This window comes from Coloeus monedula (genome assembly GCF_965178545.1).
Source record: "Coloeus monedula genome assembly, chromosome: 31".
Classification (NCBI taxonomy): Eukaryota; Metazoa; Chordata; class Aves; order Passeriformes; family Corvidae; genus Coloeus; species Coloeus monedula.
The window spans coordinates 1,400,362-1,423,504 of NC_138811.1; the positions used below are offsets into that span (position 1 = coordinate 1,400,362).

The 23,143-nt window shown below is 46.8% G+C and overlaps 1 protein-coding gene across 1 annotated transcript; it reads left to right on the forward strand.

Moving 5' to 3' along the window:
• Window positions 1-245: 245 nt before the first annotated feature.
• Window positions 246-14,513, forward strand: LOC309583588 (C-type lectin domain family 4 member E-like; the record flags this gene model as incomplete). Its single annotated transcript, XM_082299331.1, has 4 exons — window positions 246-294; window positions 4,550-4,719; window positions 12,845-12,954; window positions 14,378-14,513. The coding sequence occupies 4 exons, from the start codon at window positions 246-248 to the stop codon at window positions 14,511-14,513; spliced, it is 465 nt and encodes a 154-aa protein (XP_082155457.1).
• Window positions 14,514-23,143: the final 8,630 nt, after the last annotated feature.

Below are 23,143 nucleotides of genomic sequence, written 5' to 3' on the forward strand. Positions count from 1 at the left end.
ACACTGGGCTGTACTGGGATGCACTGGGAACACTGGGATGCATTGGGAACACTGGGCTGTACTGGGATGCACTGGGAACACTGGGATGCACTGGGATGCACTGGGAACACTGGGCTGTACTGGGATGCACTGGGCTGTACTGGGATGCACTGGGATGCACTGGGAACACTGGGCTGTACTGGGCTGTACTGGGAACACTGGGATCTCCTCCCGCCCCGCTCCCAGTCCAGCAGGAGCAGACCCGGATGCACTTCGGGATCCGCCAGCACCAGCTGGAGCTGCAGGAAGTCACCGGTAATTCCCAAAAACCCCCAAATTCCCCCCAATTCCCCCCGAATTCCCCCCCAAAAATCCACCGGAATTCCCACGGGGCCAAAATCCCGGAAAACTGGGACGAATCCCGCCCATTCGGAGGGATTTTCCCGGGATTTTACTGGAGTTTTATTGGAATTTTATTGGGATTTTATCAGGATTTTATTGGAATTTTATTGGGATTTTGACCAGATTTTATTGGGATTTTATCAGGCTTTTATCAGGATTTTATTGGGATTTTATCAGGATTTTATGGGGATTTTATCAGGATTTTTCCGGGATTTTATCAGGATTTTACTGGGATTTTATCAGGATTTTCCCAGGATTTTTCTGGGAGTTTTCCAGGATTTTATCAAGATTTTACCGGGATTTTTCTGGGATTTTTCTGGGATTTTATTGGGATTTTATCAAGATTTTATTGGGATTTTATCGGGATTTCTCTGGGATTTTTCCAGGACTTTATCAGGATTTTACTGGGATTGTACTGGGATTTTATCAGGATTGTATCGGGATTTTATTGGGATTTTGACTGGATTTTATCTGGATTTTATTGGGATTTTATCGGGATTTCTCTGGGATTTTATCGGGATTTTATCGGGATTTTATCAGAATTTTCTCAGGATTTTATCTGTATTTTTCTGGGAATTTTTCTGAGATTTTATTGGGATTTTACCGGGATTTTTCCAGGATTTTAACACGATTTTACCGGGATTTTCCTGGGATTTTATTGGGATTTAATCAGGATTTTATTGGGATTTTATCGGGATTTTACCGGGATTTTTCTGGGATTTTATCAGGATTTTATTGGGATTTTATCGGGATTTCTCCAGGATTTTCTCAGGATTTTATCGGGATTTTTCCAGGATTGTACTGGGATTTCTCTGGGATTTTATCCAGATTTTACCAGGATTTTATTGGGATTTTGCCGGGATTTTCTTGGGATTTTATCTAGATTTTATTGGGATTTTACCATGATTTTACCGGGATTTTTCTGGGATTTTATTGGGATTTTATCAGGATTTTTTCAGGATTTTATTGGGATTTTATCGGGATTTTACCAGGATTGTACTGGGATTTTGACCGGATTTTATCCGGATTTTTCAGGGAATTTTTTTGGATTTTATCAGGATTTTATCAGGATTTTTCCAGGATTGTACTGGGATTTTGACCAGATTTTATCAGGATTTTATTGGGATTTTTCTGAGATTTTATCGGGATTTTACTGGGAGCTTCCTGGGATTTTATTGGGATTTTATCGGGATTTTATCGGGATTTTACTGGGATTTTATTGCGATTTTTCTGGGATTTTATCACGATTTTACTGGGATTTCCCCGGGATTTTGTTGGGATTTTTACCAGGATTTTAACCAGATTTTATCGGGATTTTATCAGGATTTAATCGGGATTTTCCAAGATTGTACTGGGATTTTGACCAGATTTTATCAGGATTTTATTGGGATTTTTCTGAGATTTTATCGGGATTTTACTGGGAGCTTCCTGGGATTTTATCGGGATTTTATCGGGATTTTATTGGGATTTTATTGGGATTTTATTGCGATTTTTCTGGGATTTTATCACGATTTTACTGGGATTTCCCCGGGATTTTGTTGGGATTTTTACCAGGATTTTAACCAGATTTTATCGGGATTTTATCAGGATTTTATTGGGATTTTATCAGGATTTAATCGGGATTTTCCAAGATTGTACTGGGATTTGGACCAGATTTTATCAGGATTTTTTGGGGATTTTTTCGGGATTTTATCAGGATTTTTTGGGGATTTTTTCGGGATTTCTCTGGGATTTTATTGGGATTTTATTGGTATTTTTACCAGGATTTTACCGGGATTTTACCAGGATTATATCAGGATTTTTTCAGGATTTTATCAGGATTTTCCCGGGATTTTTCTGTGATTTTATCAGGATTTTATCAGGATTTTATCGGGATTTGGGGATTTCTCCAGGTTTTTATCCACATTTGGGGGATTTCTCCCAATTTTTTCCCGAATTTTGACATTTTTCCAACTTTCCCCCCCAATTCTTTGCGTTCCTCCAGGTTTTTCCCAGATTTTGGGTGGTTTTCCTCAGATTTTGGGATTTCTCTGGCCTTTGGGACTTTCCCTGGATTTTTACCAGGATTTGGGCGTTTCTCCGCATTTTTATCCGGATTTTGGGGCATTTCTCCCACTTTTTACCAGGATTTGGGACATTCTTTGCATTTTCCCCCATTTTTTCCCATTTCCCCCCTTTTTTTCCCATTTTTTCTCCAATTTCCCCCATTTTTGGCAGGCATTTGGGAATTTCTCCAGGTTTTTCCCAGATTTTTGGAATTTCTCCAGGTTTTTCCCAGATTTTGGGGATTTTCTTCACTTTTCCCCCGGGATTTGGGGTTTTCTCCGAATTTCCACTGGGATTTGAAGGATTTCTCTGGATTTTTCCCTGGATTTGGGGATTTCTCCACATTTTTCCCTGGATTTTGGGATTTTTCCTGGATCCAGGCATTTTCCCATGGTTTTACCCAGATTTGGTGAATTTCTCCAGGTTTTTACCCAAATTTGGGGCTTCCTCCAAGTTTTTACTTAGATTTTCTCCGGGTTTTTTTTCCCAGATTTGGGGAGTTCTCCCGATTTTCTCTGGGATTTTGGGGTTTCTCCCGATTTTTACCCAGCTTTTGGGATTTATCCCGGTGTCTACCTGGATTTAGGGGTTTCTCCAATTTTTTGCACCTGGATTTGGGGATTTTTCCCGGTTTTCCCTGGGAATTTGGGATTTTTTCCTGTTTTCTCTGGGATTTCAGAATTTTTCCTGTTTTCTCTGGGATTTCGGGCTTTTTCTCTGGGATTTCGGGATTTTTTCCCAGTTTTCTCTGGGATTTCAGGATTTTTTTCCCAGTTTTCTCTGGGATTTCAGGATTTTTCCCTGTTTTCCCTGGGGTTTGGGGATTTTCTCGGTTTTCCCTGGGAATTTGGGATTTTTTCCTGTTTTCTCCGGGATTTCGGGATCTTTCCCCATTTTCCCTGGGATTTTGGGATTTTCCTGGTTTTCTCTGGGATTTTGGGATTTTTCTCTGGGATTTCAGGACTTTTCCCTGATTTCCCTGGGATTTGGGGATTTTTTTCCCTGTTTTCCCCGGGATTTCAGGATTTCCCTCAGGATTTCAGGATTTCCCCCTGGGATTTCAGGATTTCCCTCGGGATTTCAGGATTTCCCCCAGGATTTCAGGATTTTCCCCGGGATTTCAGGATTTCCCTCAGGATTTCGGGATTTCCCCCAGGATTTCCCCCTGGGATTTCAGGATTTCCCTCGGGATTTCAGGATTTCCCCCAGGATTTCGGGATTTTCCCCAGGATTTCAGGATTTCCCTCGGGATTTCAGGATTTTTCTCTGGGATTTCAGGACTTTTCCCTGTTTTCCCTGGGATTTTGGGATTTCCCCTGGGATTTCAGGATTTCCCTCAGGATTTCAGGATTTTTCCCTGGGATTTTGGGACTTTTCCCTGATTTCCCTGGGATTTGGGGATTTTTTTCCCTGTTTTCCCCGGGATTTCAGGATTTCCCTCAGGATTTCAGGATTTCCCTCAGGATTCCAGGATTTTTCCCCGGGATTTCAGGATTTCCCTCAGGATTTCGGGATTTTCCTCAGGATTTCAGGATTTCCCCCAGGATTTCAGGATTTTCCCCGGGATTTCAGGATTTCCCTCAGGATTCCAGGATTTTCCCCCGGGATTTCAGGATTTCCCTCAGGATTTCAGGATTTCCCCCAGGATTTCAGGATTTCCCTCAGGATTTCAGGATTTCCCCTGGGATTTCAGGATTTTCCCCATGGATTTCGGGACTTTTCCCTGTTTTCCCTGGGATTTCAGGATTTCCCCCAGGATTTCAGGATTTTCCCTGGGCTTTTGGGATTTTTCCCTGTTTTCCCCGGGATTTCAGGATTTCCCTCAGGATTTCAGGATTTCCCCTGGGATTTCAGGATTTTCCCCATGGATTTCGGGACTTTTCCCTGTTTTCCCTGGGATTTCAGGATTTCCCTCAGGATTTCAGGATTTTCCCTGGGCTTTTGGGATTTTTCCCTGTTTTCCCCGGGATTTCAGGATTTCCCTCAGGATTTCAGGATTTCGCCCGGGATTTCAGGATTTCCCGCAGGATTTCGGGATTTTTCCCGGGATTTCGGGGTTTCTCTGGATTTTCACGCCGACTTTCCCCTTTTCCCGTGTTCCCGCCGCATGTGGGGTTCCCAGAGCTGCTCTGCCGGACGCTCGGCAGCTCCCGGACGTGCCAGGCCGGCTGGAAATCCCACGGCAGCAGCTGCTACTCCTTTTCCATGGATTCCCTGGGCTGGGCCAGCGCCCGCAACGCCTGCGCCGACCTCGGCGCCCACCTGGTGGTGGTGAACTCCGAGCTGGAGCAGGTGAGGGGAAAACCCCAAATCCCAAATAACTCCAAATCCCAAATAACTCCAAATCCCAAAAAACCCCAAATCCCGAATAACTCCAAATCCCAAAAAACTCCAAATCCTGAATCCCAAATAACTCCAAATCCCAAATGATCCCAAATGATCCCAAATGATTCCAAACCCCAAATCCCAAATGATCCCAAATCCCAAACCCCAAATCCCAAATAACTCCAAATCCCAAACCCCAAATCCCAAATAACTCCAAATCCCAAATAATTCCAAATCCCAAAAAGCTCCAAATCCCGAATCCCAAATAACTCCAAATCCCAAAAAACTCCAAATCCTGAATCCCAAATAACTCCAAATCCCAAAAAACTCCAAATCCTGAATCCCAAAAAACTCCAAATCCCAAATGATCCCATATCCCAAACCCCAAATCCCAAATAACTCCAAATCCCAAAAAACTCCAAATCCTGAATCCCCAATAACTCCAAATCCCCAAAAACTCCAAATCCCAAAAAACTCCAAATCCTGAATCCCAAATAACTCCAAATCCCAAATGATTCCAAATCCCAAATGATCCCAAATGATTCCAAACCCCAAATCCCAAATGATCCCAAACCCCAAATCCCAAATGATCCTAAATCCCAAACCCCAAATCCCAAATAACTCCAAAACCCAAATAACTCCCAAATCCCAAATAACTCCAAACCCCAAATCCCAAATGATCCCAAATCCGAAATAACTCCAAATACCAAACTCCAAATCCCAAATAACTCCAAATCCCGAATCCCAAATAAATCCAAATCCCAAATGATCCCAAATGATTCCAAACCCCAAATCCCAAATGATCCCAAATCCCAAACCCCAAATCCCAAAAAACTCCAAATCCCAAAAAACTCCAAATCCCGAATCCCAAATAACTCCAAATCCCAAATGATCCCATATCCCAAACCCCAAATCCCAAATAACTCCAAATCCCAAAAAACCCCAAATCCCAAATAACTCCAAATCCCGAATAACTCCAAATCCCAAAAAACTCCAAATCCTGAATCCCAAATAACTCCAAATCCCAAATGATCCTAAATGATCCCAAATGATTCCAAACCCCAAATCCCAAATGATCCCAAATCCCAAACCCCAAATCCCAAATAACTCCAAATCCCAAATAATTCCAAATCCCAAAAAGCTCCAAATCCCGAATCCCAAATAACTCCAAATCCCAAAAAACTCCAAATCCTGAATCCCAAATAACTCCAAATCCCAAAAAACTCCAAATCCTGAATCCCAAAAAACTCCAAATCCCAAATGATCCCATATCCCAAACCCCAAATCCCAAATAACTCCAAATCCCAAAAAACTCCAAATCCTGAATCCCCAATAACTCCAAATCCCCAAAAACTCCAAATCCCAAAAAACTCCAAATCCTGAATCCCAAATAACTCCAAATCCCAAATGATTCCAAATCCCAAATGATCCCAAATGATTCCAAACCCCAAATCCCAAATGATCCCAAACCCCAAATCCCAAATGATCCTAAATCCCAAACCCCAAATCCCAAATAACTCCAAATCCCAAATAACTCCCAAATCCCAAATAACTCCAAACCCCAAATCCCAAATGATCCCAAATCCGAAATAACTCCAAACTCCAAATCCCAAATAACTCCAAATCCCGAATCCCAAATAAATCCAAATCCCAAATGATCCCAAATGATCCCAAATGATTCCAAACCCCAAATCCCAAATGATCCCAAATCCCAAACCCCAAATCCCAAATAACTCCAAATCCCCAAAAACTCCAAATCCTGAATCCCCAATAACTCCAAATCCCCAAAAACTCCAAATCCCAAAAAACTCCAAATCCTGAATCCCAAATAACTCCAAATCCCAAATGATTCCAAATCCCAAATGATCCCAAATGATCCCAAATGATTCCAAACCCCAAATCCCAAATGATCCCAAATCCGAAATAACTCCAAATACCAAACTCCAAATCCCAAATAACTCCAAATCCCGAATCCCAAATAAATCCAAATCCCAAATGATCCCAAATGATCCCAAATGATTCCAAACCCCAAATCCCAAATGATCCCAAATCCCAAACCCCAAATCCCAAATAACTCCAAATCCCAAATAATTCCAAATCCCAAAAAGCTCCAAATCCCGAATCCCAAATAACTCCAAATCCCAAAAAACTCCAAATCCTGAATCCCAAATAACTCCAAATCCCAAAAAACTCCAAATCCTGAATCCCAAAAAACTCCAAATCCCAAATGATCCCATATCCCAAACCCCAAATCCCAAATAACTCCAAATCCCAAAAAACTCCAAATCCTGAATCCCCAATAACTCCAAATCCCCAAAAACTCCAAATCCCAAAAAACTCCAAATCCTGAATCCCAAATAACTCCAAATCCCAAATGATTCCAAATCCCAAATGATCCCAAATGATTCCAAACCCCAAATCCCAAATGATCCCAAACCCCAAATCCCAAATGATCCTAAATCCCAAACCCCAAATCCCAAATAACTCCAAAACCCAAATAACTCCCAAATCCCAAATAACTCCAAACCCCAAATCCCAAATGATCCCAAATCCGAAATAACTCCAAATACCAAACTCCAAATCCCAAATAACTCCAAATCCCGAATCCCAAATAAATCCAAATCCCAAATGATCCCAAATGATTCCAAACCCCAAATCCCAAATGATCCCAAATCCCAAACCCCAAATCCCAAAAAACTCCAAAACCCAAATAACTCCCAAATCCCAAATAACTCCAAACCCCAAATCCCAAATGATCCCAAATCCGAAATAACTCCAAATACCAAACTCCAAATCCCAAATAACTCCAAATCCCGAATCCCAAATAAATCCAAATCCCAAATGATCCCAAATGATTCCAAACCCCAAATCCCAAATGATCCCAAATCCCAAACCCCAAATCCCAAAAAACTCCAAAACCCAAATAACTCCCAAATCCCAAATAACTCCAAACCCCAAATCCCAAATGATCCCAAATCCGAAATAACTCCAAATACCAAACTCCAAATCCCAAATAACTCCAAATCCCGAATCCCAAATAAATCCAAATCCCAAATGATCCCAAATGATTCCAAACCCCAAATCCCAAATGATCCCAAATCCCAAACCCCAAATCCCAAAAAACTCCAAATCCCAAAAAACTCCAAATCCCGAATCCCAAATAACTCCAAATCCCAAATGATCCCATATCCCAAACCCCAAATCCCAAATAACTCCAAATCCCAAAAAACCCCAAATCCCAAATAACTCCAAATCCCGAATAACTCCAAATCCCAAAAAACTCCAAATCCTGAATCCCAAATAACTCCAAATCCCAAATGATCCTAAATGATCCCAAATGATTCCAAACCCCAAATCCCAAATGATCCCAAATCCCAAACCCCAAATCCCAAATAACTCCAAATCCCAAATAATTCCAAATCCCAAAAAGCTCCAAATCCCGAATCCCAAATAACTCCAAATCCCAAAAAACTCCAAATCCTGAATCCCAAATAACTCCAAATCCCAAAAAACTCCAAATCCTGAATCCCAAAAAACTCCAAATCCCAAATGATCCCATATCCCAAACCCCAAATCCCAAATAACTCCAAATCCCAAAAAACTCCAAATCCTGAATCCCCAATAACTCCAAATCCCCAAAAACTCCAAATCCCAAAAAACTCCAAATCCTGAATCCCAAATAACTCCAAATCCCAAATGATTCCAAATCCCAAATGATCCCAAATGATTCCAAACCCCAAATCCCAAATGATCCCAAACCCCAAATCCCAAATGATCCTAAATCCCAAACCCCAAATCCCAAATAACTCCAAATCCCAAATAACTCCCAAATCCCAAATAACTCCAAACCCCAAATCCCAAATGATCCCAAATCCGAAATAACTCCAAACTCCAAATCCCAAATAACTCCAAATCCCGAATCCCAAATAAATCCAAATCCCAAATGATCCCAAATGATCCCAAATGATTCCAAACCCCAAATCCCAAATGATCCCAAATCCCAAACCCCAAATCCCAAATAACTCCAAATCCCCAAAAACTCCAAATCCTGAATCCCCAATAACTCCAAATCCCCAAAAACTCCAAATCCCAAAAAACTCCAAATCCTGAATCCCAAATAACTCCAAATCCCAAATGATTCCAAATCCCAAATGATCCCAAATGATCCCAAATGATTCCAAACCCCAAATCCCAAATGATCCCAAATCCGAAATAACTCCAAATACCAAACTCCAAATCCCAAATAACTCCAAATCCCGAATCCCAAATAAATCCAAATCCCAAATGATCCCAAATGATCCCAAATGATTCCAAACCCCAAATCCCAAATGATCCCAAATCCCAAACCCCAAATCCCAAATAACTCCAAATCCCAAATAATTCCAAATCCCAAAAAGCTCCAAATCCCGAATCCCAAATAACTCCAAATCCCAAAAAACTCCAAATCCTGAATCCCAAATAACTCCAAATCCCAAAAAACTCCAAATCCTGAATCCCAAAAAACTCCAAATCCCAAATGATCCCATATCCCAAACCCCAAATCCCAAATAACTCCAAATCCCAAAAAACTCCAAATCCTGAATCCCCAATAACTCCAAATCCCCAAAAACTCCAAATCCCAAAAAACTCCAAATCCTGAATCCCAAATAACTCCAAATCCCAAATGATTCCAAATCCCAAATGATCCCAAATGATTCCAAACCCCAAATCCCAAATGATCCCAAACCCCAAATCCCAAATGATCCTAAATCCCAAACCCCAAATCCCAAATAACTCCAAATCCCAAATAACTCCCAAATCCCAAATAACTCCAAACCCCAAATCCCAAATGATCCCAAATCCGAAATAACTCCAAACTCCAAATCCCAAATAACTCCAAATCCCGAATCCCAAATAAATCCAAATCCCAAATGATCCCAAATGATCCCAAATGATTCCAAACCCCAAATCCCAAATGATCCCAAATCCCAAACCCCAAATCCCAAATAACTCCAAATCCCCAAAAACTCCAAATCCTGAATCCCCAATAACTCCAAATCCCCAAAAACTCCAAATCCCAAAAAACTCCAAATCCTGAATCCCAAATAACTCCAAATCCCAAATGATTCCAAATCCCAAATGATCCCAAATGATCCCAAATGATTCCAAACCCCAAATCCCAAATGATCCCAAATCCGAAATAACTCCAAATACCAAACTCCAAATCCCAAATAACTCCAAATCCCGAATCCCAAATAAATCCAAATCCCAAATGATCCCAAATGATCCCAAATGATTCCAAACCCCAAATCCCAAATGATCCCAAATCCCAAACCCCAAATCCCAAATAACTCCAAATCCCAAATAATTCCAAATCCCAAAAAGCTCCAAATCCCGAATCCCAAATAACTCCAAATCCCAAAAAACTCCAAATCCTGAATCCCAAATAACTCCAAATCCCAAAAAACTCCAAATCCTGAATCCCAAAAAACTCCAAATCCCAAATGATCCCATATCCCAAACCCCAAATCCCAAATAACTCCAAATCCCAAAAAACTCCAAATCCTGAATCCCCAATAACTCCAAATCCCCAAAAACTCCAAATCCCAAAAAACTCCAAATCCTGAATCCCAAATAACTCCAAATCCCAAATGATTCCAAATCCCAAATGATCCCAAATGATCCCAAACCCCAAATCCCAAATGATCCTAAATCCCAAACCCCAAATCCCAAATAACTCCAAAACCCAAATAACTCCCAAATCCCAAATAACTCCAAACCCCAAATCCCAAATGATCCCAAATCCCAAATAACTCCAAATACCAAACTCCAAATCCCAAATAACTCCAAATCCCGAATCCCAAATAAATCCAAATCCCAAATGATCCCAAATGATTCCAAACCCCAAATCCCAAATGATCCCAAATCCCAAACCCCAAATCCCAAAAAACTCCAAATCCCAAAAAACTCCAAATCCCGAATCCCAAATAACTCCAAATCCCAAATGATCCCATATCCCAAACCCCAAATCCCAAATAACTCCAAATCCCAAAAAACTCCAAATCCTGAATCCCAAATAACTCCAAATCCCAAAAAACTCCAAATCCCAAAAAACTCCAAATCCCGAATCCCAAATAACTCCAAATCCCAAATGATTCCAAACCCCAAATCCCAAATGATCCCAAATGATTCCAAACCCCAAATCCCAAATGATCCCAAATCCGAAATAACTCCAAATACCAAACCCCAAATCCCAAATCCCAAATAACTCCAAATCCCGAATCCCAAATAACTCCAAATCCCAAATGATCCCAAATGATCCCAAATCCCAAACCCCAAATCCCAAATAACTCCAAATCCCAAATGATCCCAAATGATCCCAAATCCCAAACTCCAAACCCCAAACCTGAAACCCCAAATACCGAATGATCCCAAACTCCAAATCCCAAATAACCCCAAATCAATCCCAAACCCGAAACCCCAAGTCCCAAATCCCAAACCCCAAATCTCAAATAACTCCAAATCCCAAATTCCAAATGATCCCAAATGATCCCAAACCCCAAATCCCAAATAACTCCAAATCCCAAATCCCAAATGATCCCAAATGATCCCAAATGATCCCAAACCCCAAACCCCAAATCCCAACCCCCACATCCCAAAGCTTTTCCAGGGAATCCCCAGTGCGGGAATTCCCGGCTCCGTTTTGGGGTCGAATTCCCCCGGATTGGGAATTTTGGGAATTCCGCAGCCGCGTTTTGGGGAATTCCGCAGCCGCGTTTTGGGAATTCCTCAGCCGCGTTTTGGGAATTCCACAGCCGGGTTTGGGAATTCCGCAGCCGCGTTTTGGGAATTCCTCAGCCGCGTTTTGGGAATCCTGCAGCCAGGTTTGGGGAATTCTGGGAATTCCTCAGCCAAGTTTTGGGAATTCCGCAGCCGCGTTTTGGGGAATTCCGCAGCCGGGTTTGGGGAATTCCACAGCCGGGTTTGGGAATTCTGCAGCCGCGTTTTGGGAATTCCTCAGCCGCGTTTTGGGAATTCCACAGCCAGGTTTGGGAATTCCGCAGCCGTGTTTTTGGGAATTCCTCAGCCGGGTTTTGGGAATTCCACAGCCGGGTTTGGGAATTCCGCAGCCGCGTTTTGGGAATTCCGCAGCCGCGTTTTTGGGAATTCCGCAGCTGCGTTTTGGGAATTCCACAGCCGGGTTTTGGGAATTCCGCAGCCGGGTTTTGGGAATTCCGCAGCCGGGTTTTGGGGAATTCCACAGCCGGGTTTTGGGAATTCCTCAGCCGCGTTTTGGGAATTCCTCAGCCGCGTTTTGGGAATTCCGCAGCCGGGTTTTGGGAATTCCGCAGCCGCTTTTGGGGAATTCCGCAGCCGGGTTTGGGAATTCCGCAGCCGCGTTTTTGGGAATCCTGCAGCCAGGTTTGGGGAATTCTGGGAATTCCTCAGCCGAGTTTTGGGAATTCCGCAGCCGCTTTTGGGGAATTCCACAGCTGGGTTTTGGGAATCCTGCAGCCAGGTTTGGGGAATTCTGGGAATTCCGCCGCTGCGTTTTGGGAATTCCGCAGCCGCGTTTGGGGAATTCCGCAGCCGCGTTTTTGGGAATTCCGCAGCCGGGTTTTGGGAATTCCTCAGCCGGGTTTTGGGGAATTCCTCAGCCGGGTTTTGGGAATTCCACAGCCGCATTTTGGGAATCCTGCAGCCGGGTTTTGGGAATTCCGCAGCCGCGTTTTTGGGAATTCTGGGAATTCCTCAGCCGAGTTTTGGGAATTCCGCAGCCGCGTTTTGGGAATTCCACAGCCAGGTTTGGGGAATTCTGGGAATTCCTCAGCCGAGTTTTGGGAATTCCGCAGCCGCTTTTGGGGAATTCCACAGCTGGGTTTTGGGAATCCTGCAGCCAGGTTTGGGGAATTCTGGGAATTCCGCCGCTGCGTTTTGGGAATTCCGCAGCCGCGTTTGGGGAATTCCGTAGCTGCGTTTTGGGAATTCCACAGCCGGGTTTTGGGGAATTCCGCAGCCGCGTTTTGGGAATTCTGCAGCTGCTTTTGGGGAATTCCGCCGCCGGGTTTTTGGGAATTCCGCAGCCGCATTTTCGGGAATTCCGCCCTCCCAGATGTTCCTACTGGACAACAGCGACCGCAGCGCCTCCTACTGGCTGGGGGCGAGCGACGGCGTCAAGGAGGGCAAGTGGGAGTGGGTGACGGGCGAGGAGCCCGACTTCCGGTAAGGAGAATTCCCAACTTCCGGGACAATTCCCAACTTCCGGTAAGGAGAATTCCCAACTTCCGGGAACAGTTCCCAACTTCCGGGACAATTCCCAATTTCCGGTAAGGAGAATTCCCCACTTCCGGGACCATTCCCGACTTCCGGCACCATTCCCCACTTCCGGTAAGGAGAATTCCCGACCTTGGGAACCATTCCCAACTTCTGGTAAGGAGAATTCCCAACTTCCGGGACCATTCCTGACTTCCGGGAAAGATTTCCCACTTCCGGGAAGGAGATTTCCCCACTTCCGGGAACAATTCCCAACTTCCGGGAAGGAGAATTCCCAACTTCCGGGGAGAAGAATTCCCGAGCTCTGGGAAAATTCCCAACTTCCGGGGAGAAGAATTCCCCACTTCCGGGAAAAATTCCCGACTTCCGGGAAGGAGAATTCCTGACTTCCGGGACAATTCCCAACTTCCGGGAAAAATTCCCAATGTTTAGTGAACAAACTTCCCAATTTTCAGTAAAAACTCCCGATTTTCAGTAAAAATTCCTGTTTGTGGGGGAAATTTCTTGAGTTTTGGGCAAAAATTGTGGATTCGAGGTCAAAATTTGAAATTTTTGCTAAAAATTCCTGATTTTTGGGTAAATTTCCTGATTTGGGGGTAAAAAATGCTGATTTTTGGTTAAAAATGCCAATTTTTGGTTAAAATTGCCGATTTGGGGTAAAAATTCCTGATTTGGGGTAAAAATGTCTGATTTTCAGTAAAAATGTCTGATTTTAAGTAAAAATTCCAAATTTTTGGTAAAAATTCCTGATTTGGGATAAAACTCCTGATCTTTATAAAAAATTCCTGATTTGGGGTAAGAATTGCTGATTTTCTATTAAAAAAATCCTGATTTTTGGTAAAAACTCCCAAGTTTTGGTAAAAAATCCTGATTTTGAGTAAAACCTCCTGATTTTCAAGAAAAAATCCCGATTTTCAGTAAAAATTCCCAGATTTTAGGTAAAAAATTGTGGATTTTCTGTAAAAATTCCTGATTTGGTGTAAAAATTCCCGATTTGGCATAAAAATTCCCAATTTTCACTAAAAAATCCCCAATTTTAGGTAAAAACTGGATTTTCAGTAAAAATTCCTGATTTTCGCTAAAAATTCCAGATTTGGAGTAAAAATGCCCAATTTTCACTAAAAATTCCCCAATTTTTGGTAAAAATTGTGGATTTTCAGTAAAAAATCCTGATTTTCACTAAAAATTCCCACCAGGAATCCCCAGCAACAGGAAATCAATGCCAAAGATGGATTTGACCTCCACAAACGGATTTTTCCGGGCATTTTTCCATCGGAAAAACGGGATGTGGGGAGCGGATTTTTTCGGGAGCGTTTTTTAAATTCCTCGATTTTTTTTTTTTTTTTCCTTTTCCCCCTCTTTTTTCCCCCAGATTTTGGGATGTGTGGGTGACGGACCCGGACAAGGAGCACAAGGATTGTGGAGCCATCGGCCCCAAGGGCTTCTGGATCTACGAGCGCTGCTCCCACCCCCACCGCTGGATCTGCGAGAAATCCGGGAATTGCTGAATTCCTGCTTTTTTCCCCCATTTCCGGGCGATTTTGGAGCCGATCCATGAAAAAAAAATGGAATTTTCCCCCGGAATTTTGAAGCGATTTGCTCAGAGCTGGACGAGAATCTGGAGGCGACCCCGGGTTTTGCCTCTGAATGGCTGGAAAATTCCCGAAAAATCCATCAAATTCCTGAAAAAACTCACAAAATCCCAACCTGCCCCCCAAATTCTGGGAAAAAAGGGAAGTTTCAGCTAAAAAAGGACTGAAATGGTTCAAAACCAACTCCAAGGGGCAAAACAACGATCCCGCTTTTTCCTTTTCCCGCCCAATTCCGAGTGGCGGTTTCTGGTCAATCCTTGGAAAACGCAATTTCTGGGAAATCCGGATTTTTTCCCCATTTTTCCAAGATGTTTTCCTGTGTTTATCCATTCCTTTGCCAGGTGCCAAATCTCAACCGGGGCCCCAAAGCCAAAAAAACCCCAAAACCTGCAAACCCCCACCCCAAATCTATTCAAAATAACCTCAAATCCACCCCAAATAACCCCAAACCCCTCCAAAATAACCCAAATCCACTCAAAATAACCCCAAACCTCCCAGAATAACCCAAAACCCTCCAAAAAACCCCAAATCCACTCAAAATAGCCCGAAACCCACCCCAAATAACCACAAATCCCTCCAAAAAACCCCAAATCCACTCAACCACAAATCCCTCAAAAAAAACCCCACAAAATCCACTCAAAATAACCCCAAATCCTCCAAAAATAACCCAAAACCCTCAAAAAAACCCCCAAATCCACTCAAAATAACCCGGGGATATAAATATATAACCCAAATAACCCAAAATCCCGAAATAACCCAAAATCCTCAAAAAAACCCCAAATCCACTCAAAATAACCTTAAATCCTCCCAAAAAACCCAAAATCCTCAAAAAAAACCCCAAATCCACTCAAAATGACTTTAAATCCTCCCAAAAAACCCCAAATCCACCCAAAATAACCCTAAATCTTCCCAAAATAACCCAAATTCTCCCCAAATAACCACAAATCCCTCCAAAGCCCCCAAATCCACTCAAAACAACCCCAAATCCCTCCAAAAAACCCCAAATCCACTCAACCCCAAATCCCTCAAAAAAAACCCCAAAATCCACCCAAAATAACCCCAAATCCTCCAAAAATAACCCAAAATCCTCCAAAAAACCCCAAATCCACTCAAAATAACCCAAATCCTCCCGAAATAACCAAAAATCCTCAAAAAACCCCAAAACCACTCAAAATAACCTTAAATCCTCCCAAAAAACCCAAAATCCTCAAAAAAACCCCAAATCCACTCAAAGTAACCTTAAATCCTCCCAAAAAAACCCAAATCCACCCAAAATAACCCAAATTCTCCCCAAATAACCACAAATCCCTCCAAAGCCCCCAAATCCACTCAAAACAACCCCAAATCCCTCCAAAAAACCCCAAATCCACTCAACCCCAAATCCCTCAAAAAAAACCCCAAAATCCACCCAAAATAACCCCAAATCCTCCAAAAATAACCCAAAATCCTCCCAAAAAACCCAAATCCACCCAAAATAACCCCAAACCTCCCAAAATGACCCGAAATAACCAAAACACCCCAAATCCACCCAAAATAACCCAAAATCCTCCAAAAATAACCTCAAACCCTCCAAAAAACCCCAAATCCACCCAAAATAACCCCAAATCTTCCAAAAATAACCCAAAATCCTCCAAAAAAACCCAAATCCACTCAAAATAACCTTAAATCCTCCCAAAAAACCCAAATCCACCCAAAATAACCCCAAACCCTCCAAAAAACCCCAAATCCACTCAAAATTACCCCAAATCCTCCAAAAAAACCCCAACCCTGCCCCAAAACCCCAAATCCTCCCAAAATAACCCCAAACCCTCCAAAAAACCCTAAATCCACCCAAAATAACCCCAAACCTCCCAAAATAACCCGAAATAACCAAAACACCCCAAATCCACCCAAAATAACCCAAAATCCTCCAAAAATAACCTCAAACCCTCCAAAAAACCCCAAATCCACCCAAAATAACCCCAAATCCTCCAAAAATAACCCAAAATCCTCCAAAAAAACCCAAATCCACTCAAAATAACCTTAAATCCTCCCAAAAAACCCAAATCCACCCAAAATAACCCCAAACCCTCCAAAAAACCCCAAATCCACTCAAAATTACCCCAAATCCTCCAAAAAAAACCCCAACCCCGCCCCAAAACCCCAAATCCTCCAAAAATAACCCCAAACCCTCCAAAAAACCCTAAATCCACCCAAAATAACCCCAAACCTCCCAAAATAACCCGAAATAACCAAAACACCCCAAATCCACCCAAAATAACCCAAAATCCTCCAAAAAAACCCAAATCCACTCAAAATAACCTTAAATCCTCCCAAAAACCCCAAATCCTGCCAAAATAACCCCAAACCCTCCAAAAAACCCTAAATCCACCCAAAATAACCCCAAACCTCTCAAAATAACCTGAAATAACCAAAACACCCCAAATCCACCCAAAATAACCCCGAATCCTCCAAAAATAACCCTGAACCCTCCAAAAAACCCCAAATCCACCCGAAATAACCCAAAATCCTCTGAAAATAACCCAAAATAGCAAAACCCACCCCAAATAACCCAAACCCACCCCAAATCACCCAAATCCTCCCAAAATAACCCTCAAAACCCTCAAAAAACCCCCAAATCCACCCAAAATAACCTCAAACCCTCCCAAAATAACCCCAAATAGCCAAAAACCCCCAAATCCTCTGAAAATAACCCCAAATCCACCCAAAATAACCCAAAACCCTCCAAAAAACCCCAAATCCACTCAAAAGAACCTCAAATCCACCCAAAATAACTCAAAACCCTCCAAAAAACCCCAAATCCTCCAAAAAGAACCCAAAATAAACAAAACACCCCAAATCCTCAAAAAAAAACCCCAAATCCACCCAAAATAACCCCAAATCCTCCGAAAATAACCCGAAGTAACCAAAACACCCCAAAAAGCCCCAAAATGCCCCCAAATCCCCAAATCTGCTCCTTTTCCCCCATTCACCCAATAAATCGATGTTTTTTAACATGAACCAATTCGGTCGGGTTTGACCCCAAAATCCTCAACGTCTCCAGAGGCTGAAAAATTCCCCAAATTCGGGGAATTCTGGGTCAAAAATTTCCCAAGTTTGGGGAATTCTGTGTAAAAAAATTCCCAAATCCAGGGAATTCTGGGTCAAAAATCCCCAAATTTGGGGAATTCTGGGTTAAAAAGTTTCCCAAATTCCAGGGAATTCAAGTTTTAAAATTTCCCAAATCCAGGGAATTCTGGGTAAAAAAATTTCCCAAATTTGGGGAATTCTGGGTCAAAAAAATTCCCAAATTCCAGGGAATTCAAGTTTTAAAAATTTCCAAATCCAGGGAATTCTGGGTCAAAAATCCCCAAATTTGGGGAATTCTGGGTTAAAAAGTTTCCCAAATTCCAGGGAATTCAAGTTTTAAAATTTCCCAAATCCAGGGAATTCTGGGTAAAAAAATTTCCCAAATTTGGGGAATTCTGGGTCAAAAAATTTCCCAAATTCCAGGGAATTCAAGTTTTAAAAATTTCCAAATCCAGGGAATTCTGGGTAAAAAATTCCCCAAATTCAGGGAATTCTGGGTAAAAAAAAAATCCCAAATTTGGGGAATTCTGGGTAAAAAATTCCCAAAATTTCAGGAATTCCAGCTAAAAAAATTCCCAAATTTGAGAAATTCTGGGTTAAAAAAAATTCCCCCAAATCCTGGGAATTCGAGTTTTAAAAATTCCCCGAATTCGGGGAATTCTGGGTAAAAAAAAAAATCCCCAAATCCTGTGAATTGCAGCTGTACTGGGGCTGTACTGGGGGTTACTGGGAGGGCCCTGGGATGTACTGGGATGTACTGGGATGTACTGGGAGGGCACTGGGAGGGCACTGGAATGTACTGGGATGTACTGGGATGTACTGGGAGGGCACTGGGGGTTACTGGGAGGGCCCTGGGATGTACTGGGAGGGCACTGGGATGTACTGGGAGGGCACTGGGATGCACTGGGAAGGCACTGGGGGTTACTGGGAAGGAACTGGGAGTTACTGGCATGTACTGGGAGGGCACTGGGGGTTACTGGGAGGGCACTAGGCTGTACTGGGATGTACTGGGAGGGCGCTGGGCTGTACTGGGATGCACTGGGATGCACTGGGCTGTACTGGGCTGCACTGGGATGTACTGGGAGGGCACTGGGATACACTGGGATGCACTGGGCCGTACTGGGAGGGCACTGGGCTGTACCGGGCTGTACTGGGAGGGCACTGGGCTGCACTGGGCCGTACTGGGATGCACTGGGAGCACTGGGCTGTACTGGGAGGGCACTGGGAGCACTGGTCCGTACTGGGAGGCCACCGGGCTGTACTGGGCCGTACTGGGACGGCACTGGGCTGCACTGGGCCGTACTGGGAGGGCACTGGGCTGTGCTGGGCTGCACTGGGCCGTACTGGGAGGACACTGGGCTGCACTGGTCCGTACTGGGAGGGCACTGGGCTGTACTGGGCCGTACTGGGAAGGCACTGGGCTGTACTGGGATGCACTGGGAGGGCACTGGGGGGCACTGGGCCGTACTGGGAAGGCACTGGGCTGTACCGGGCCATACTGGGAGGGCACTGGGCTGCACTGGGCCGTCCTGGGAGGGCACTGGGCTGTACTGGGCCGTACTGGGAGGGCACTGGGCTGTACTGGGCCGTACTGGGAAGGCACTGGGCTGTACTGGGATGCACTGGGAGGGCACTGGGGGGCACTGGGCCGTACTGGGAAGGCACTGGGCTGTATTGGGCCATACTGGGAGGGCACTGGGCTGCACTGGGCCGTACTGGGAGGGCACTGGGCTGTACTGGGCCGTACTGGGAGGGCACTGGGCTGCACCGGGCCATACTGGGAGGGCACTGGGCTGCACTGGGCCGTACTGGGAAGGCACTGGGCTGTATTGGGCCGTACTGGGAGGGCACTGGGCTGTACTGGGATGCACTGGGAGGGCACTGGGCTGTACTGGGCCGTACTGGGAGGGCACTGGGCTGCACTGGTCCATACTGGGAGGGCACTGGGCTGCACTGGGCCGTACTGGGAAGGCACTGGGCTGTATTGGGCCGTACTGGGAAGGCACTGGGCTGTACTGGGATGCACTGGGAGGGCACTGGGGGGCACTGGGCCGTACTGGGAAGGCACTGGGCTGTATTGGGCCATACTGGGAGGGCACTGGGCTGCACTGGGCCGTACTGGGAGGGCACTGGGCTGTACTGGGCCGTACTGGGAGGGCACTGGGCTGTACTGGGCCGTACTGGGAGGGCACTGGGCTGCACTGGTCCATACTGGGAGGGCACTGGGCTGTACTGGGCTGTACTGGGCCGTACTGGGAGGGCACTGGGCTGTACTGGGCCGTAGTGGGAAGGCACTGGGCTGTACTGGGATGCACTGGGAGCACTGGGCCGTACTGGGAGGGCACTGGGCTGCACTGGTCCATACTGGGAGGGCACTGGGCTGTACTGGGCTGTACTGGGCCGTACTGGGAGGGCACTGGGAGCACTGGTCCATACTGGGAGGGCACTGGGCTGTACTGGGCTGTACTGGGCCGTACTGGGAGGGCACTGGGCTGCACTGGTCCGTACTGGGAGGGCACTGGGCTGTACTGGGCCGTACTGGGAAGGCACTGGGCTGTACTGGGCCGTACTGGGAAGGCACTGGGCTGTACTGGGATGCACTGGGAGGGCACTGGGGGGCACTGGGCCGTACTGGGAGGGCACTGGGCTGTACCGGGCCATACTGGGAGGGCACTGGGCTGCACTGGTCCGTACTGGGAGGGCACTGGGCTGCACTGGGCCGTACTGGGAAGGCACTGGGCTGTACTGGGCCGTACTGGCAGGGCACTGGGCTGTACTGGGATGCACTGGGAGGGCACTGGGCTGCACTGGGCCGTACTGGCAGGGCACTGGGCTGTACTGGGCCGTACTGGGAGGGCACTGGGCTGCACTGGGCCGTACTGGCAGGGCACTGGGCTGTATTGGGCCGTACTGGGAGGGCACTGGGCTGCACTGGGCCGTACTGGCAGGGCACTGGGCTGCACTGGGCCGTACTGGGAGGGCACTGGGCTGTACTGGGCTGTACTGGGCCGTACTGGGAGGGCACTGGGCCGTACTGGGCCGCACTGGGAGGGCACTGGTTGCCACTGGAACGACCCTGAGCCGCTGCCAGCCCCAAGCCCCGCCCCCTCTCCTCCCACCAATCAGGCTCCTCTCTGCCCCTCCTGGGTGTGGCCTCCCCCATTGGCTGTCGGTGCTGCCAATCGAGAGGGAGCTGGGATCCCATTGGTCCTCGCGAATTGGGGCGGGGTTTGAGCCGCCTTCCCGGAGCGGGGCCGACCCAGGGGTGGGACCCCCGCCCTGTTCCCCTTCCAGGACCTGCGGGACCCCCGCCCATTCCCACTCCAGGAGTGCCCATTCCCATTCCCGTGGTGCCCATTCCCACTCCAGGTGTGCCCATTCCCATCCCACAGGTGCCCATTCCCACTCCAGGTGTGCCCATTCCCACTCCAGTGGTGCCCATTCCCATTCCAGGTGTGCCCATTCCCATTCCAGTGGTGCCCATTCCCATTCCAGGTGTGCCCATTCCCACTCCCGGGGTGCCCATTTCCATTCCAGGGTGCCCATTCCCATTCCAAGGATGCCTATTCCCATTCCAGGGGTGCCCATTCCCACTCCCGGGGTGCCCATTCCCACTCCAGGTGTGCCCATTCCCACTCCAGGAGTGCCCATTCCCATTCCCGTGGTGCCCATTCCCACTCCAGTGGTGCCCATTCCCACTCCAGGAGTGCCCATTCCCATCCCACAGGTGCCCATTCCCACTCCAGGTGTGCCCATTCCCACTCCAGTGGTGCCCATTCCCATTCCAGGTGTGCCCATTCCCACTCCAGGTGTGCCCATTCCCATTCCCGTGGTGCCCATTCCACTCCAGGTGTGCCCATTCCCATTCCAGGTGTGCCCATTCCCACTCCAGGTGTGCCCATTCCCATTCCCGTGGTGCCCATTCCCACTCCAGTGGTGCCCATTCCCACTCCAGGAGTGCCCATTCCCATTCCCGTGGTGCCCATTCCCACTCCAGTGGTGCCCATTCCCACTCCAGGAGTGCCCATTCCCATTCCCGTGGTGCCCATTCCCACTCCAGTGGTGCCCATTCCCACTCCAGGAGTGCCCATTCCCATTCCAGTGGTGCCCATTCCCATTCCAGGGTGCCCATTCCCACTCCAGGGGTGCCCATTCCCATTCCAGGGTGCCCATTCCCACTCCAGGTGTGCCCATTCCCATTCCAGGTGTGCCCATTCCCATCCCACAGGTGCCCATTCCAACTCCAGGGGTGCCCATTCCCATCCCAGGAGTGCCCATTCCCATTCCAGGTGTGCCCATTCCCATTCCAGGTGTGCCCATTCCCATTCCAGGGGTGCCCATTCCCATTCCAGGAGTGCCCATTCCCACTCCAGGAGTGCCCATTCCCATTCCAGGTGTGCCCATTCCCATTCCAGGGGTGCCCATTCCCATTCCAGGGTGCCCATTCCCACTCCAGGGGTGCCCATTCCCATTCCAGGTGTGCCCATTCCCATTCCAGGTGTGCCCATTCCAATTCCAGTGGTGCCCATTCCCACTCCAGGGGTGCCCATTCCCACTCCAGTGGTGCCCATTCCAATTCCAGTGGTGCCCATTCCCATCCCAGGAGTGCCCATTCCCATTCCAGGGTGCCCATTCCCACTCCAGGAGTGCCCATTCCCATTCCAGTGGTGCCCATTCCCATTCCAGGGTGCCCATTCCCACTCCAGGGTGCCCATTCCCACTCCAGGTGTGCCCATTCCCATTCCAGGTGTGCCCATTCCCACTCCAGGTGTGCCCATTCCCATTCCAGGGGTGCCCATTCCCACTCCCGGGGTGCCCATTCCCATCCCAGGTGTGCCCATTCCCATCCCAGTGGTGCCCATTCTCACTCCAGGGGTGCCCATTCCCACTCCAGGAGTGCCCATTCCCATTCCAGGGGTGCCCATTCCAATCCCAGGGGTGCCCATTCCCATTCCAGGGGTGCCCATTCCAACTCCAGGAGTGCCCATTCCCACTCCAGGAGTGCCCATTCCCATTCCAGGTGTGCCCATTCCCATTCCAGGGGTGCCCATTCCCACTCCAGGTGTGCCCATTCCCATTCCAGGGGTGCCCATTCCCACTCCAGGGGTGCCCATTCCCAATCCAGGAGTGCCCATTCCCATTCCAGGAGTGCCCATTCCCACTCCAGGAGTGCCCATTCCCACTCCAGTGGTGCCCATTCCCATCCCACAGGTGCCCATTCCCACTCCAGGGGTGCCAATTCCCATTCCAGTGGTGCCCATTCCCACTCCAGGAGTGCCCATTCCCACTCCAGGGGTGCCCATTCCCATTCCAGGGGTGCCCATTCCCACTCCAGTGGTGCCCATTCCCATCCCACGGGTGCCCATTCCCACTCCAGGTGTGCCCATTCCCACTCCAGTGGTGCCCATTCCCACTCCAGTGGTGCCCATTCCCATCCCACAGGTGCCCATTCCCACTCCAGTGGTGCCCATTCCCAT